The sequence below is a fragment of the Phyllostomus discolor genome, chromosome 7 (genome assembly GCF_004126475.2).
Source record: "Phyllostomus discolor isolate MPI-MPIP mPhyDis1 chromosome 7, mPhyDis1.pri.v3, whole genome shotgun sequence".
Lineage (NCBI taxonomy): Eukaryota > Metazoa > Chordata > Mammalia > Chiroptera > Phyllostomidae > Phyllostomus > Phyllostomus discolor.
In genome coordinates, this window is record NC_040909.2 from 18778170 (window position 1) to 18796871 (window position 18702).

The window sequence follows — 18702 nt, forward strand, 5'->3', positions numbered from 1 at the left end:
TAATATAGTTACAATAAGTTGGTGTAAATATAACAATGATAAAAAGGCAAAACTCTTTAGATAAAAACATCTTTGGATCTTTCCTGAAATTAAGTGAGAGGGCTAGATTTAACCTAATGTGTTATTGAAAATACGTATACTCTTAAGATACAGGCATGTGCAGACACCCTAACAAATGCATCCACATATTCTTAAGGAGTGCTGTGCATTGTACGGATGTTACGGAAAGGTGTTTGTGTATGTTACTTTTGAATTCTCTTGTGCTGTAACCCCTGTATAAGTTGTAGTTATTAGCTTGGAAGATTAGGCAACTGAGAAGACAGTGATTGGCTGTACCATAAAAGCAACTTAGAAGAGTTCATCTGTGCAAAGCACAGTGACCTAGATCAGATGCATACTCACTGTCCGTGGAACCTTCAAGGGACTTACTGAATTACATGATCAAAAACAAGGCACTTATAGATTACTATGGAAAGATTTCGCCTGGAGAAGAAGTTACTTGTATGTACCTAGTTGTGGTCTTGTGTTTTATTTACAAAGAAGTTTGATTCTTTCAGAGTTTAATAGTGAAGCGTGAAGAAATGTCAGGCTTATTAGCACTGGCTTAGAATAGTATCATCCGCTCTGTCCTTGGCTGTGGAAGTCATCTGCTGGAAAGAGTAAATCCTTGTATAAAGTTAGCAATGTTTGTAGCAGCTTCATTATTCTATAAAAATAGGTTTTTGATGAGTTAATATTATTTGAATGAGGCTTTAAATATTCTGTTTGGCTGTGATACTAGGGAAGAAATCATTGTCTTAGTGGCTAAGTGTGTTTTGAGGCTACAGTGAAGTATTCTATAACTGAAATTACTCTACATGTTAATAATGTGTGGGAGGTGTTACTTTTGAGCTATAGCTATATGTCTTATATAATAAAGACATTAATTTATGATAGGAGGCGTCTGCTGTTTTAGTAGTGGACTTTTTTAAGCCTCACATGCCAAAAAGGATATTAAACTGATTTTATGAATCTATTGTTAATCTTTTAACACTTTTTCCCCCCTATTATTATTTTTCCTTTGGAATGTTAAAGTGTTATTTTGACCATTTTACCAAGAAAATACAAATTATGGATTTTGCTTTTCAGACAGGATAAATGACTGAGAAGAATTGGTAAAATGCAGTATGCAGTTATAAAATCTGTTTCAGGCATAAAAACTAACTTTGATTTTGCTGAGAATTCTCACTTATGAGTTGAATTTTGATTCTATTAAGTATTGGTGTTGGGCTTTTTTTGTTTATAAACTGAGTTACTAAATTTAAAAATACTGAGTGCTTTTCTGTGTTTGAGCTTTAATTGTGTTCATAAGGAGTCCTTGAGAGGATCTAACATAAATTTATAGCTGAATGTTTTCTCTTTTGAAACATTCTCAACATTCAACAAGTGTTTATTAGAGAACTTACCCAGGGCCAGTCTTGATCCTGAAGATACCCTGGTGAACAAAACAGGCATAATTCCTTCCTTGGAACTTACTGTTCGGACTGGGAGACAGTTAAGGAAGGACTTACATGAATAGGTAATCACAAGTTTTAATAAGTACTGTGAGACATTACTGTGTGTTCTCAGCATGAATTACGGTGGCCTTGGTTCATTGTCTAGTGTTAAAGAACCCATGTAACTGGGACTTTAGAGACTTGGCTTTCAATTTTAGTTCTTTCATCAACTAACAGTGTAAGTCTTAAGTCACTCGTGTGTGTGTGTGTGTGTGTGTGTGTGTGTCTGTCTTATATCTATAAAATGAGAAAACTGAACTGGAAAAGTAAGACATGTCTCCAACTGTGAGTTTGTGAGGTCTAATCTATTCATTCGGAATGGAAAGGAAATTCATTTATATCTGGATTTTTTTAAAGATTTTATTTATTTGTTTTTAGAGAGGGAAGGGAGGGAGAAAGAGAGAGAGAGAGGGAGACATCAATGTGTGGTTGCTGGGGGCTGTGGCCTGCAACTCAGGCATGTACCCTGACTGGGAATCGAACCTGTGATGCTTGGGTTCGCAGCCCGTGCTCAATCCACTGAGCTACGCCAGCCAGGGCTTATATCTGGATTTCTTATGGAGAGCTGCATCATACCTGCAAATTAAGTGACAAACTGGACATTTGATTGTGTTATAGTTTTTCACCCATTGATGTATTCCCAGTGCTGGTAATAATGCTTGATACATAGTGTGTACTCAGTAAATATTTGTGGGATGAATGGATAATTTCCTTAATGACTAGTCTCTGAGGAAATGAGACTTTTTTCATGGTCCATTGAATTCGTGGGGAACACGGTTATTTTCTAGGGGAAGAATAGGCAAACAGACCATATTGCTGAGGGATTTCCTGGCTCTCCCCTGTTGATTTTCAGTAGAAATACACAGCAGAACCCTTAAGACACTGAGCTAATGGGAACCCCACACTGGCTGGAGATGGGGAGTCTTGACAGGACACCTCTGGGACCTTCTTTTCTGGAAAAACACCTACTGGATTTTTGTCTGTGTTTTTTCCTTTTTGTGTGGAATTCCTGTGCTTTTCTATACTAAAATATATGGAAAATGTGTAGTGTTTTTTTTTTTTTTTAAGAAAGCCCATGTTGGTAATAGGGTTTTGTCTCACTTCTTTTAATAAACTTACAAACCTGATAATACTGAAATAACTGATTCCTATATAGTTTTTTGCCATGTGTGTATACTGAGTTAGAACTCGGAGTGAAGGCATCCGTCTCCTCAGAGAAATAGTAATATTTGTGATTTATAATTTCAGGTAGACCCATGGTAAGGCTTCCCATTGTCCGTGACTCCCGTGCCTTGTGACGAAGCATCTAACAATGAATGTGTCACTAACAATCCTGGTATTACTTGCCCATTTTTATACCTCATATTTCTTTGAGTTCTCTGCTCTTTCATTGTTTGATTTTTTTCAACTTGGAAACTTTCTTAACATTTAAGTCGTCTTAGTTTTAACTGTGATATTTAAAAAATATATTTTATTATTTATGTTATGTAATTTCCCTGCTTTGCCTCCTCCACCCAGCCCATCCCCCTACTTCTATAATCAGCCCCCACATTGTTGTCCATGCCCATGAGCCCATCATATATACTCTTGGACTGATCCCTTCACCTTCCTTCAGTCCATCCCATCTCCCTCCACCCCTCTTACAGCTGTCAGTCTGTTGCATGATTCTACGCCTCCTTTGCTCATTAATTCTCTTTTGCTTATTAATTCATTTTGTTCATTGGGGTCCTCTTATAAGTAAGATCATATGGTATTTAAAAGAAAAAATTCTGAAGCTTTTTGTTCCAATGTTTGAATCAGTCCCGCTCCCACTGTGTCTGGTGATAAAGTATTTTTCACAAGGCTTTTGTATTTTTTTCTGTGGGAGTCACATGATTGCCTAACATTTAAAATTTGCAGTAATTTTCCATATACCCTTTACATCTATCTCTTCAGCTTATTTTAGAGTGAATATGTGGATCCAAAAATACCAGGCGAGTTCTTTAGAAACTGTGAATATTATTCTTTGGCTTTTCATTGTAGGAAGCAGTCGTCATTGATGATTTCTCCCCTTATCTGGATTAGAAAGGATTATTTGCCTTAGTCTTAAACTTTTTGCCCATACATTTAAGCTTTCTAATAATTCAATTCAATTCTTAGTGGTAAGATGGGAATGGAGTTAGGAATTAGGGTTATTTGCAGGAAACATATTTTGGAGGGACAACACTGTATTTGTATATACTTGGGTAGATTGCCCTAAGCATCTTGGGTAATATATTCTGACATACATGTCAACTTTCAGAACACTATAGATTTGGAGTGGTTTATATTAGTGCGAGTGTGTAGTAACTTTCAGTATTTTCTTAGTGATTGGAATGTACATTTTTTTCTGAAGAGTGAAAAGAGCGTTAGTGAAGTGGGAGTGGTCCCCAAAAGACCTGGCTATTGTAAAATGACGAAGGGCACGAAGCAGCCTCAAAGAGAAGTTTCAGTGTGTGGGACTTAAGTCTTCAATGGAATCCAAAGATATTTTCAAACTTGGTGTACACCAAAATCACATACAAAGGTTAGTAAAAATACGGGTGCTTGGGCTCCATCTTAACTACTGAACCAGTATCTCTAGCATAGGGCAAGGGAAGCCGAGTTTGAACAAACTCTCTAGGTGTGTCTGAATCTAATATATCAAAATCTTGCTAAAGTAGTACAGTGTTCGGTCCTTATGCAAGTTAGTTGCAGCATCTTGGCATTCTATCCTAGATAGTTATGCATGCTTTCCCAGCATAAATCTCTTACACAACCATAATGCTATTTGGGGATACAATTTACATCTTCATATAGGTTTTAATTAGGTAACTCATACGTGTTTGTTTCTGCACTTGTAAGACTTTTCCGATCTAGTTTTAAAGTTACATGATAGATGAGAAACCATTTTTTTGTAGAAGAATGGAATAGCTTCCTTATTCAGATTCAGTAACAATGTGGGCATCCTCTGTGGGCTGTGTCCCAGGGCTTGGGCCTTTCACGCGGTATCTCAGCACACAGGTCTTTCGGGTGGTATTATATTCTTTTTTGTGTTTGAAACAAGGATGGATGGGTGAAGTGGCTTTCAAAAGATGGCATCCAGGAGTCTACCTCTACTGCCTCGGGTCCAGTTTTTCTGTTTTTTTGTATGTTCTTCCAGTGTTTCATTGTGGAAATTTAAATATTCCTCTTCTGGGGATTTACATGAAAAGTAGCATGCTGTAGATGTGGTTCTCGACCTTGTGTGCATTTCATCTCTGGTAGGTAATAGAGATTGTTTTATGCCAGTGCTCGGAGAGTGTCCGTGTTTTCTTTTGTAGTTTGGTATCCCGTTGGGTAGTCATTCCTTTAGTAAGGGGTCCATGGGCTGTTTCTGGTCTTTTCCTGGTACATAAGCTGTACATACAAGCTGTAATAAATACCCTTGTATGTGTGTTGTTTCATATACAAAGAATTTAAACTTTCTCTCTGATCATGTATGGATAATTCTTAAATCTGTTGTCTTCTTTGTTATATCTTAAATATCTTTTAAAATGTTTAATTTTGTACTATTTTTTAATTCTCACCCAAGGATATGTTTATTGATTTTAGAGAGAGAAGAAGGGAAGGGGAGAGAGGGACGAGAGGGAGGAAGGGAGAAAGAGAGACAGAGAGAGAAAGAGAAACACTGATGTGAGAGAGAAACATTGATCAGTTGCCTTTGTTTACACGGCCTTACCAGGGATTGAACCCACAACCTAGGTATGTGCCCTGACTGGGGATCGAACCCACAACCTCTTGGTGTATGGGATGATGCTCCAAACAACTGAGCCACCAGGCTAGGGCAGTTACCTTATAAGTAGAAACTTGAAACCAAGGATAAAATCATTTGGTTAAGATTAGAGTGATCAATCTTGCATTTATATACTTTGGGTGCTTTTTCATTCTTCCATGTGTTTGAGTTTTCCCAGTGCCTCAGCTTTATTTCATTTTAGGTATGTTTTATAGGCACTGGCTTGGATTCACTCCCTTGTCTGAGGTTAAGAATGGAAACATTTGATGTCAAGGGTTGTCTATGATGTTGCTATTACTAGTTTTCCACTATATTCTTGGAGTTAAAAAATGAGGTAGAGGTTTTTTCCTAGATGCAGATTTAAAAATAAGGGACCTATTAGATTAAATTTGAATTTCTTCTTTTTTTTTTTAAGATTTTATTTATTTATTTTTAGAGAAGGAAGGGAGGCAGATAGAGAGAAAAACATCAATGTGCGGTTGCTGGGGTCATGGCCTGCAACCCAGGCATGTGCCCTGACTGGGAATCGAACCTGCGACACTTTGGTTTGCAGCCCACGCTCAATCCACTGAGCTATGCCAGCCAGGGCTAAATTAATTCTTTAAAAAATATTAAAAGTAGAGCATTTGTTGGAACACAGAATTGAACACTATGTGATTGTCTGCCCGTGTTCCTTCCTACTGCTTCCCCAGTCATCGTGGTGCAGTGCTGACAGTTTGACACTTCGCCTTCAAAATGTTTAACGTTACATATATTTCTGTATGTAGTACTTTTACTTATGGTACTTTTAAAAAACAAAAATTTACTATATGTAGTGTATTAACTTTATATTTAGAAATAGGGCTTAAAGCATTATACAAAAACGATAGGATTTAAAATGCAGTATGTTTGTTTCAGAAATGTCTTGCCCCCTTGAAACACCAGGGGCCTCATTCTAAGAGATTTTCAACATGTAGTGATATGCACCCTACATACTCTGTTGAGTTACTTTGTAGAATGTCAGGATGGCCAAAGCGTGTGTGTGTCCTACTTAATACTCGCATTTGTCTCAGACTGCCTTTCTGATTCCTGTTTCACAGTCATTGAAAAGCTAAGTTTCTCAGGGAAGAGAGAAATGAAGATTGCTTCTCTCCCGCCTTCACAGTTCTAGTAAAAATGTTTAGACTTTAAAATTTTAACTTTCATTTGTTCTACAAGTTACACACGAACACATTCTTATTGAAAACTAATAATAACAGTCTAGTCATATTCTCACTTGGCTTTAAGTTAAATGACTGACTTAAGGTCACAGGTAGTGTCTAATGGGAGAAGCTGGACGGACCGTAAGAGGATGTGCTGATGGACAGCCTTTTTATTTTAATGTGCTTTTTTTTTACATGTTGGAAGTTTTGTTTTTTTTTTTATGATAGCTGTTGAGAGGTCAAAGAGAGTTTGTTTTAAATAAGCAAATATTGTGAAATTGCCCACTTGAAGCTATTTTTGAGTGTTAACTGACTAATGTTAGTACATCTAAGCATGTAAGTATGCCTGCATAGCAATAAAAGGTTTTGTTGTTGTTTAGGGGTGAGAGATAAGTGCATTGTCTTGTTTTCTATCTTGGCAATTGTTCTTGCTGTGTGAAAGTTTAGAATGGGAGCAGTTAATCCCTTTTGAGATACACAGTATGCTGCCTCTTGGGATAACACAACTTCTGCCCTTTTAATTTTAGGAGGTGGCCGGTCTTTTGTTCCTGTGGACGTGTAGGGACTGAATAGTATTAAGTCACTGGAGGAAAGTTGAATAAAGCTTTTAGAGTATTGCACTCTTAGCGGATGGTAATTATTAATTATCCATTCTTATAATTGTTTGTAGGTTTTTTGTGTGTTTCCTATTTTTTTTAAGATTTATTTTTAAATAGGGAGGAGAGGGAGAAAGGAGATGGAGAGAAATAATTGATGCGAGGGAGAAACATCCATTGGTTGCATCTCTCATACACCCAGATGGGGGACTAAACCACAACTCTGGCGTGTGCCCTGACTGGGAATCAAACCACTGACCTCTTGCTTTGTCCAACCAACTGAGCCACACCAGTCAGGGCTGTTTGCCTCCTGTTTTCAGCCTTTCCTCGTTTCTGTGGTGTATGATTGCCATAAGGCAGTTTGATGAACCTATGAACTGTTTTCTGTCTTCTTTCTTAATCATTATGTCGCATGGTCTGCGTGGCCTGCTTCCTACTTTTTAAAATATGGTGCCTTAGCCAGTCATTTTTTTCCCTCTGAATTTCCTGTATTAAGTTGAACACCGGTCATTTGGAGTCATATACAAGTATCACTTGATAGCCAAATGTATCTGATTCTATAGTTTGGATACGTAACCTTTAAGAAGCAAGTGTGGATATCCAGAGATTTGTGTTCTCTAACACACTGAGTCTGGTTCTGAGTTTTGGGTAGCAAATAGTGAGCGTTTGGATGGCAGGGAATTCATTTAAAATGTAATCCAATTGATTCAGTTCCTGAGTTGAAAGATGAGAGAACTTGAATACTGAGAGTCTGGCTAGCAAGGAACAATTGTACATGAATCTAGTTTGTATACACTGAGAAAAGCTATATATGAAAGTACAAAACTGTAGACCAAAGGTGGGAAGAGACTTTAAAAGACCATTTTACCCCACCTCTTGTTTGACCCTTTCTAAAACAACTGGTTCTCTGGTTGTTGGGTGTTGAGAGGGTAAGAAGCGAACTAACTACATCATGTGCCACCCTGGTCTGTTGCTCTCAGCGCTGGAGGAGATGCCAGGCAGTAAGAGAAACCACAGAGAAAACGGGATGGTTGAAAGCTTGCTTTGCAAAATTAAAAAAAGACTATAAATGGGTGGGTAGAAAAGTAACTTCATTCTAGAAGAATGGTGTTCAGTGGAATGTTAACAGTGTTATAATTTATGTTGGTATTATTTAATTCTCTCATCTCCAGTTTGTCTCTGTTGTCTATAAAGCTACCAATTAAAGCATAAGGACCTTCTAAGAGAACAAATTAAATCACTTCTGTTCCTTCTTGAAAGCTGTGTTTTTCCTCTCCTCTTTGGGAAGTTGGTAGTACTTTGCTTCCATCCGAGCCAGAACATTGCCCTTTTCCTCTGTGCCCATCCTGTGGCCTGCTCTGCAGGTCACCGGCCCCTTCACAAAGTCCCAGCCCCTTTCTACGCATGTCTGGTTCCTTCGCCTCCTCCTGGGCCATCATCCTTCTCCTGCATTTGTCTTTCGCTTTGATTTGTCGACAGAGGCATTGTAGGACGGGAACCCTCTGGTGGGAACGGCTTGCTGAGGGAGGTTCTGTACTTTAGGCTCCTCTGTGTACTGCACACACAATGCAGACTCTGAGCTGATTGTTGTTGCCTGTGAAGTGCAGGTAGGCCTGCTTACTATCAGCCAGCTCTTCCTCAGAGCCTTTGTATACCTTTCAAAAGCTTGGATGCCCTCCTCCAGTGTCTCCCAGTCCTGGACTTGGCTAAGGACCACAGCATCCTTTCCCACTGCTCCCTGCTCCTGGTGTACTACCCTCTAATCTCTGTCACATGAGATGGAGTAGACTTTCCAGAGCAGTTGGAAGTGGTGGTGGTGTCCTCCTTGTTACCCTTGCCCACCCGGTCTGGGTGCATCTGTTGGAACACCTTGTGGAGGTTCAAAGCTTCATGCCGCCGTGCAAAGGGTAAAGGTCGGTGAGGTTGAATATTTCCTTGCCCGGCTCCAAGCAGACCCATACTAGGCAAGGGTACAGGGTGTGTGACAACTGAAAATGAAGACTTTTTTTTGAGGGAAGGGAATTTGTTCATCTGTCTCTATCTGTGGCGTAGAATCTTATGCATAATAATTATATAATAGTTAATGGTGATTATAATACTCCTTTGAAAGTTAAATTAGAAGTTGAGAAGGGAAGTTTTTTTTTTCTTAGGAGTAATCTGTGCCATATTTTACAATAAATAGATTTAGCCCTTGTTGAGCTGAAGAAGGGAGCAGAATTTTATGAAGGAAGACTTACAACTTAAAGCTAGACTCTCCTTACGGGTTATCTTTTAACGTGCCTTTTCCTTTGTGTAAATAAAAAAGTTCTTATAACTTTGATTGAGTCTTGGTTAATTTGTCAGTGAAAAGTGGTACTGCATGTTAAGTCTATAGACTCATTTTTGACAATTGTCCATTTAACCATAATCTGGCCTATTATAGCTCAGTTAAGTGTTTCCTTTTAATTAGAGGACCACAGAGCAAAGAATAAAAAGTAAAGCATTCTGTATTGATTATCTAAGGTCCCCCTCACCCCCAGGTGTTCTTTAGTCGCTGTTCTGCGGGGCCTTTCTGTTGAAGTGAATATATGTACCAGTTACTTAGTAACTTCCACGGAACACCAGTTAAACCTCTTTGCCATCTCAGTTCTTACCGTGAGGTTTTGCAATGGTCTTCTGTGGCTTAAAAAAACAGCATATAAGCATACTTTAAAATGAATGCAGTCAGCTGTAATAAAAATTTAGTTCTTTAACAGGAAGGCAGTCATACATTTTGGGGCTATCTCAAATAATGTAGCTAGTAGCAGGTCCTTACTATATATTAATTTATGAACCAATGAAAATAATTTCTTTATAGGGTCCCGATGAAGAAGCTGTTGTGGATCTTGGTAAAACCAGTTCAACTGTGAACACCAAGTTTGAAAAAGAAGAACTAGAAAGTAAGTTTGTTTACAATCACTCATGCTTAGCAGGGTAACTTACTAATGAATGGTAGTGTCCTTTTAGATTTACCTATTATTTGTTGAAGCATTTTTTGTTGTTGTGAGGTAGAGCATACACTGGGAGGGGTGTTCAATTATACTTTCTACATATAATTTCAAGATTAATTCAGCAAACACTCATGTAACCACTACCTATATCTGCAAATAGAACATTCTCTGATTGTTAACTCTTTGTTGAAAGTATGCATAACATAGATTGTTATCACACAAACTTCATAATGGTTACCACTAGTTAACTTGGAGAATTGAAATGCCACAGTTACAAAAGTAGTTAACACTTCTATTGTTTTCATTTCTAGCAGGATGGGTAATTTGTATTATAAACAAACTAGAGTACCGGACTAATAAAAGCCACAGTTATCACTAGTTGTCATCTAAATACTCATTTTATAGGTCTGTTACTTAACGTTTTAAAAGGCTATAATAACCTCAACATAGAATTGTGGTGCAGATGAATTGTTTGCCAATCTTTCTTTCCTAAGCAGAAAAAGGTGGTTTCTTTTTTTTTTTTGCTCATTTTCTTTTCAAATAAATTTAGATTTACAGAAGAGTTGCAAAGATAGTACAGAGTGTGTCCTATACAGGCCTTTTGGCCAGCTTTTTCCATTAACATTTTATGTAACCAGCATAAAGTTTATGGAAATGAAGAAGAGAGCCTTGGTGATGCTTCTCTGAAGTAAACTCCAGGTTTTATTCAGAGTCACCGGTTTTTCCAGTGACGTGCTCTTTGTGCCCCAAGGTCCAGATGAACGGTTCAGGATCCAGCCGTCCGTTCAGTCGTCATGTCTCCTTAGTCTCCTCTGGTTTCCCACAGTTCCTCCGTCATTCCTCGTTTTTCGTGACCTTGATTTTTTTTAAAGGTTTTATTTATTTATTTTTAGAGAGGGAAGGGAGGGAGAAAGAGAGAGAGAGAGAAACATCAATGTGCGGTTGCTGGGGGCCGTGGCCTGCAACCCAGGCATGTACCCTGATTGGGAATCGAACCTGCGACACTTTGGTTCGCAGCCCACACTCAATCCACTGAGCTACACCAGCCAGGGCTGTGACCTTGATTTTTTGAAGAGGAGTGGTTGAATACTTTGTAGAAGGGAAGTCTCAAAGTTTGAGTTTGTCTAATGTTATCATATCAGTAGACCAAGATTCTGCATGTTTGGGGAACATACCACAGAAGTGACTGGCTGCTATTCTCAGCATATCACATCTGTGGACATATGATATCAACATGACTTATTGTGGATGATGTTAACCTTGAACACTTGGTCAAGGTGATGTTTGTGGCAAATGTTTTGGTCTACTTATTTTGGGGGCTTTTTGAGAATACATTGTTACATTAAACTCTCCTGTGAAAACTGGTATTGTATGGGGCCACTACTCTGTGGTTTGTAAAAAGGAAATGAGAAGAGACACAAATGTTCTCCACATTAACTTTCTGAGATAAAACAAAGAAACTGTCTTTTAAGTTTGACTTTTAAAGTGTAGACTTATTAGGGTTTCTAGAAAGAGCCTCAGTTACCTAGAAGTTTGTGGTTAGATCCTGTGAGTTACAGGGACTATGGAAGTTTAAATTTTAGCAGTAATTTCACTAATTCAGTTGTATGGTGATAATATTTAATCCATCACTTACCATTTAGTATCGTCTCTCAGATACATGTGACCTAGACCATGAAGAGAGACACTTGACTGTGTTTCTTGGCGTCCTTCAGTTACCCTAAAGCCTTAACTTTGCGTACTTTGTACGTATCTAAATTTCAGTATCAAGTCTGAGGGAGAGATTAAGTTTATTTCCGAGTTTGACTAAGTAGGCCTCTGATGGTAAAAAGGAAAGGTGAAAGAAAAATTATGAGAGAACACTTAGGGGGCAATAATAAAAAAGGGGAAAAACACATGGCCCGATCTCTCAGTCTTTGGATTCTAACATATTTTTATTTATTTTATCTGAGTTGCACACTCATGAATAAATTACTTATTTAATTCTAAATCACTAACTCGTAAAACTCATTTTTGTTCTGGTGCATTGGGGCTTTTGTGCCAAAACCCATTAGTACTAATTGGGGTAACAGTGTGGTAATTTCTAGTACACAGTGATGAGAACTTGTCTTTTTAATGTCAACTTTTCTTTGGTGTTCATAAGAAAATGGTTTCACTAAAATGAAATTGTAAGCTCACTGAATTTTGTTAGTTTTTTCTTTTTACTTTTCTTGAGGTAAAATTTACATAACATAACATTTACCAGTTTAAAGCATATATATAATTCATTGTTCTTTAGTATGCATACTATGTTCTTATTCTAGAACATAACCATGCTCTTATTCTAGAAATTTTCCATCATTTCATAAAGAAACCCTTTATAGTTGGTTTTTAGTTTGGGGATTTCCTGGTAAAATACTTTCAAATAATTGATACTGAATTTCTACAGTTCTTCCTCCAGTGCTTACCATGAACTAGATAGAGTGGTGGGTACTGGGAGATGTTTAGATGATTTTAGTTTAATATGTTTTTATAGGTCTAGTGTCTTTTAGTTTAAAAGGTGATTATTTACTTTGTTGACATGCAAACTGTGGCAACTAAACAAGAAGTCAGAGTGGGTCACCTTTCTGCAGCCTTAGCTGGGAGTGTGTGTGTCGGGCAGTGTGAAGGCTTTGCTGCTTTGTGCGTGTTGTAAATGACCGCAAAATCCCCATGAGTTTGGGCTTCCAAATAAATTGTATTGAGTGGCCCATGTGCCAATTACAGAATCCACGAATAATCCGGATTGACTGTACTTGTAACCCTTACCTAAAGATGAAGATCTCAAATTTCTTGAGGTAGTCATTTTCTGACCATTGTATGGGATTTGTTAGGAAAGGAATGACATCACCATTCATTTCTTAGCAGATTGCTTTTTTATGTTCCTTCTGTGCCAGATAGTTTTTGCCTAGTTGTAAATTAGTTAAATCTGTAGTCCATGACCCCTGTCACTCAACACAGCTTAGATAGGAACTTCAGAAATCAATTTCATGCTTTTTAGTAGTTGACACAGTGCTGCTAGCTGTCTTGCTCCCTGATTCAGTTTTATGAAGTGGGCAAGAGCAGAGATTGCCGTCTGTAACCATTGTGTTGGTCAGAGTACAAACTCAGAATAATGCAACATCAGCAGTAGCTTTTTCCATCCTAAAATTACATCACAACCTTACTGTGTTGCTTTGTTTTCCCAATCTGATAATTTCTACCTGTTAATTAGGCTATCTGGAACATTTACGTTTATTGTAGTCCTCCGTAATTTAGACTTTGATGATTTGAGATTTTCAAAACTTTAAGAAATCAGTAAAAATTTACAAATACCCCAATATAAAGTATTTACTTATCATCAAAGCATATCTCTTAAGAATCTCGACTCACTGGGGTTGGCCATAAATGTAGGTGGAATAAATTCATGTCCACATCGTATGATTTTAGGAGGGCCACGCTCTATTTTTCAAAATGTTATTCTAGACTTGCCCATTAATGCATAAGCAAGTAACTGTGTAGCTAGCTAGTGTGTGCTTCAGTCAGTGGTGTTAGGCCTTGCTGTAGCATTTTGTGCAGGGCTCTATAAAATAAGGGAAGTAACAGGAGGCTAACTTTTCTAATTATGTGAATTTATCTGTAGTTTTCTTTTATCAGGGTAAGTTGTAGCATGCTTTTGTGCATATCACTTTTTCCCCCTTTTGGAAAACCAGTCATACGTTTCTGTATCTTTTGCTAGGTCATCGAGCTGTATATATTGGTGTCCACGTCCCATTTAGTAAAGAGAGTCGTCGACGTCACCGGCATCGTGGGCACAAGCATCACCACCGGAGAAGAAAAGATAAAGAATCAGATAAAGAAGATGGACGGGAATCTCCTTCTTATGGTAAAAGAAAATGATACTTCTCCATTAACAGTTAAAATAGAACCAGGGACATGGAAATAAGGAGCAATCTGACAGTGACCAGAGGGGGAGGAGAAGAGCAGTGGGGAAAAGAAGGTGAAGGGGCTAGTCAGGGAACACGGTAAAGGACCCATGGACATGGACAACAGGGTGGGGATGGACTGAGGGGGTTGGGTGGGGCAGGGGAGAGCAATAGGAGAAAATTGGGGCAACTATAATCAAACAACGACAACCTAAAATGTTAAAAAAAATAAAGTTCTTTACTGGAAAGCATTTTTTTAAAAGTTAAATATTTTCTTTTAAAAACTGCATGTCTTCAATAATTTAGACACATGTGCATTGAAGAATATTAATTGAAGAAAGTAATTTTTCGTACAAGAAAAAAATTATTTTTTAAAAGATTTTATTTATTTATTTTTAGAGAGATGGGAGGGGAGGGAGGGAGAAAGAGAGGGAGAGAAACATTGATGTGTGAGAGATACATAGATTGGTTGCCTTGCACATGCCCCCAACTGGGGACCTGGCCTGCAACCCACGCATGAGACCTGACTGGGAATCGAACCAGCAACCCTTTGGTTCACAGGCCAGTCCTCAATCTACTGAGCCACACCAGGCAGGGCAAGAAAAGTATTTAGTTTATAGGTTAAGATATATTTGGGATAAGTGACAAAAGTAAGGAGCTGTGTTTTCATTGTATTCCAGCCTTAGAATTGTACAAGTTGAGTCTTGGCATTTATTATTCAATTCAGTAAAGTTTTATCTACCTTTTTCTATTATATATTTTATATTTACATAGGCAATAAATAAATGTCTGGAATCCTGAGACTCTTGAAAGAGATTGAATATTTTATTTTATTTTTAAACACTTTGGCCAGAAGATCTTACTCACTAAGCTGGATTTCTCGGTTATCTATGTGTGAGATAGTGCTCTGGTTTGATAGTATGGTTTATGAAAGGACAGGGGTTTTGTTTGAAAGTAGAGAAATAGAGAAGTACTAAAAGAGAGGAATTCAGGAAAAAAGGCATACTGTAGAGGAAAGAGAATGTTAACTGATGATAAATGTTGATAGCACCGATTTAGGTGGTGCTGGGCGGTGGGAAAGGCAAGAGCCAGAAAAAAAGGCTGTGCAGCCTGAGGAGGAGTCTCAGACATTGCACTGAGTTGACATATAGGAGTCACTGGTTTTTCAGCACAACGTGGACCCACGTGGCCCTCTTTACAGCATGGGTCCTAGGAAGCGTGTGTGCCTCCCAGCTCAACAAAACCCAAGGAAAAGAACCATGAAAAGAATCACACAAAGGCACATGAAACCAAATTGCTGAAATCAAAATGGAACAACCCTAAGTGTATATGCTTGTGTTAATAGCTTCAAAATACAAAAACTGATGACATTGAAAAAGAAAAAATATAAATGCTCAATTACAGTTGGAGATTTCAATTCTTCTTTCTCATTAATGGATATAACAAATAAACAAGAAAAAAACAATAACGGTACAAAAGACCTAAATAGCACCATTCGATTGACATTCACATTGATAGAATAGTCTCCAATAACAGCAGAATAGGCATTCTTTACAAGTGTGAATAGAACATTTACCGATAGAGATCATATTCTGGTCTGTAAAACAAGTTTTAATGCATTGAAAAGGATTGAAGGATATTCTCTGACCACAGTAGAATTAAACAAGAAAGATCTTAAGAAAAATCCCCAAACATTTAGAAGATAAACACGATGTTTCTCAATAACTTAAAAGATAAAGAAGCAGTTGTTATGGAAATCAGGAAACACTGGAACTCAAGAAAACAAAAACAGTGCAGCCAGTAACTGAGATCAAGTCTTGGCAATGTGAGGACATGCTTCTGATGTGCACAGGTTTTGTTTGGCATGGTGATGTGCAAACTGCCTTCACATTGAAATTCGTTAAATGCAGCTGAAGCAGTGCTGAGAGAAAAAATTATAGCATTTAATCTTTATGTTAGAAAAGAAGAAAGGTCTTAAATCAAGGATTTTCATTTTTAACTTAAGAAACCAAGGGGGTTGCTACCTGGGTAGCTGAGCTGGTTTGAGCAGCGTCCTGATAGAACACCAAGGTTGCAGGTTCGATCTCCTGCCGGGGCCCATGAAAGAATCAAGCAATGAATGCATAAAGTGGAATAAGAAATTGATGTTTCTTCTTATGATTTGGAAAAAGGCAAGACTGTCCTGTCCAGTCACCTCTATACATGGTACTGGAGAACCTAGCTAGTGTAATAAGGCAAGAAAGAAACTAAAGTCATACAGATTGCAAAGGAAGGAGTGAAATTGTTTTTATTCACAGACACAGGGTTATGTATGTAGCAAATATGAAGCAATCTGTGGAACTACAGAACTAAGTAAGTTTAGCAAGGCTGTAGGATACAAATCAATTATATTTATACACAGTAGAAATGAACAATTAGAAATTAAAATAAAAAAAAATACCACTTTCAGTAGCACCAAAAATTTTATTCGGGGATGAGTAAGGTTCAAAACTTTAAGAAGTTCAATCATAGTATGTTTTTGTCCTGCATACGTCTAAGGGTATTCCTTCAATATGCAGACTGATGTCATATACATATTGGAAAATTTTCAAATGTGTTTTTCTCCTGCTTTTCTCCCTATTAATATTGTCCTCTTTCTGAAATTTTTTCTGTTCAAATTACTTATTCTGTTCTCTGCATCTCTTAACCTTTTGTGTTTTTTGTCTTGTTTGTCATTGATGCATTCTGTCTGATTTCCTTAGAGCTGTCTTTTCCTGTGATAATTCCTTTTAATTTACTCTTTAACCTGTTCTAATATCACTCTGTGCTGCATCTGCAAGTACATGAAAGTTTGTTTACTTAAATGTCAACTTTGACTTTGACCTAACTTCTCCGGTTCTGCAGAATTTGAGTTTGTTTTTAATTGATGCTTGTGGTTGTTTGCTAGTTTGTTTTGACTGTCTTGGAGTAGAATTTATGCAAATGTCTCTGGGGATCCTCTACCACATAGTTTAAATTCAGATGCCATGAATGCGGTATTTGCTTCTTACAGCATGTGTCCTGCTTCCCTAACCTCAGCTGGTAAGAGCTTTGCGCCTCCATGATAGTAGGGAAAGTCAGTGTACCTCTAGCTTTGGGTTTTCCCGTACTTTTTGGAACTTGGGATTTTCTTTTTTCACTCTTGAACTTAGCTACATATTAAATACATATTATTTCTTGTTGTTTATAATCCAACATTTCCACGTATTTTTAGTGAAGAGAAAATCCTGTCTTTGAGCATAGTGTTCCAAGTTTTTGGATGGTGCTTGTTTTTATTTGGTTGTTTTTACATCAGTTAGTTACAAAATTACTTAGTCTTGCTTATTTTTAACATGGAATCTCCCTTTCTCACCTGTGGATGTGATCTTTCTGTGACTTTTTTTTTCCTGGATGGTTGCACCTATTTCCTTCTGGAATTGTAGTATTTTAAGAATAAAAGAGTTTTGATGATATATCTTTGACCAAAGGATTTCACTTTCGAAAACTGTGAATTTGTCTTTGAATGGATTGAGGAGAATCGTGAGTGCATTTAAATTCTTATTTTGCCAAGACACGCCGTCCCAGAGGGTTCAGTTCATCCTCGGCACAGAGGATGATGACGAGGAGCACATCCCCCATGACCTCTTCACCGAGATGGACGAACTGTGCTACAGAGACGGGGAGGAGTACGAGTGGAAGGAAACTGCCAGGTAACGAACGCCGGCTCTGTGTTTTGCGTGATTGTGGCCTTACCTGATTTCTTCTTGTAACGAGAACATAAAATTGAAATTATCATTATAGATACACGTTGCTCCAAAACAAGGAGCAGAGAATTTCCTCGTGTCTGGAAATGATCTTTATTTTTTTCTCTTTATTTTCAAAATTTGTTTCCATAAATATTCCTCACTACTTTGACTTAATGCAAAAGGAGTTAGGTTATAGATTTTTTTAAGTCCTTAATTACAGAAACAAATTTGAAAAATCAAAATCCTGTGTATTTTAAGTTTAAAAGAAGATTAGAAGTGGAAACTGCAAAGTACCACAGTTTTGGGGGACTTGTTATTGTGATAGTTTAGAACAGAAACAGGAACCACACAGATATGTAACTTGTGACTCATAGGTACTGTAGACTGTAGCCTGCCTACTGTATTTTGCCATGTATAATGTGTTTCCATGTATAATATGCAACCATGTTTTTTGCCCAGACTTTCAGGAAAAAAAAAACCCTTTCATTTACAGAATACAGTAAAAACAAAATTAGATACAGAATTAGTTCTACCCATGTATAATGTGCATTCTTATTTTCCCTCAAAAATTTGGGCATTAAATGTGCGTGTTATATACAGCAGAATACGGTAATTGTAAAAATGTGTTTGTAGCCAAATTTTGTTTGGGTAGTGATCTTTGTTTCTCTTTAAAAGAACAACTGTACATTTATCATATTAAAATAAGCCAATGAAAATGTCATTATTTATAAAATGTTTTTATACATCATACTTTCTAGATGGCTGAAATTTGAAGAGGATGTGGAAGATGGCGGTGACCGGTGGAGTAAACCCTATGTGGCAACTCTCTCTTTGCACAGTCTTTTTGAACTAAGGAGTTGCATCCTCAATGGAACAGTCATGCTGGATATGCGAGCAAGCACTCTGGATGAAATAGCAGGTTATAGCAAATTGACGCTTTTATATTTAAGTTGCACTGAAATTAGAGATACTTTGATAAGTTA

General features: G+C 37.5%; 1 protein-coding gene and 1 pseudogene across 13 annotated transcripts in view; one reads left to right on the plus strand and one right to left on the minus strand.

The window, feature by feature from the left end:
* Positions 1-18702, plus strand: part of SLC4A7 (solute carrier family 4 member 7) — a 99691-nt gene that overhangs the window by 25125 nt on the left and 55864 nt on the right. For 9 of the 13 annotated variants that reach the window (XM_028517798.2, XM_028517799.2, XM_036030576.1 and 6 more), the window contains exons 2-5: positions 9921-10002; positions 13790-13936; positions 17545-17683; positions 18478-18638. In XM_028517798.2, coding sequence (XP_028373599.1) covers positions 9921-10002; positions 13790-13936; positions 17545-17683; positions 18478-18638 — 529 coding nt within the window. Of the gene's footprint in view, positions 1-31; positions 502-9920; positions 10003-13789; positions 13937-17544; positions 17684-18477; positions 18639-18702 lie in introns of those variants that run through there. The other 4 variants (XM_036030579.1, XM_028517807.2, XM_036030581.1 and 1 more) reach the window with 4 other exon arrangements.
* Positions 6681-9914, minus strand: LOC118501580 (annotated as a pseudogene).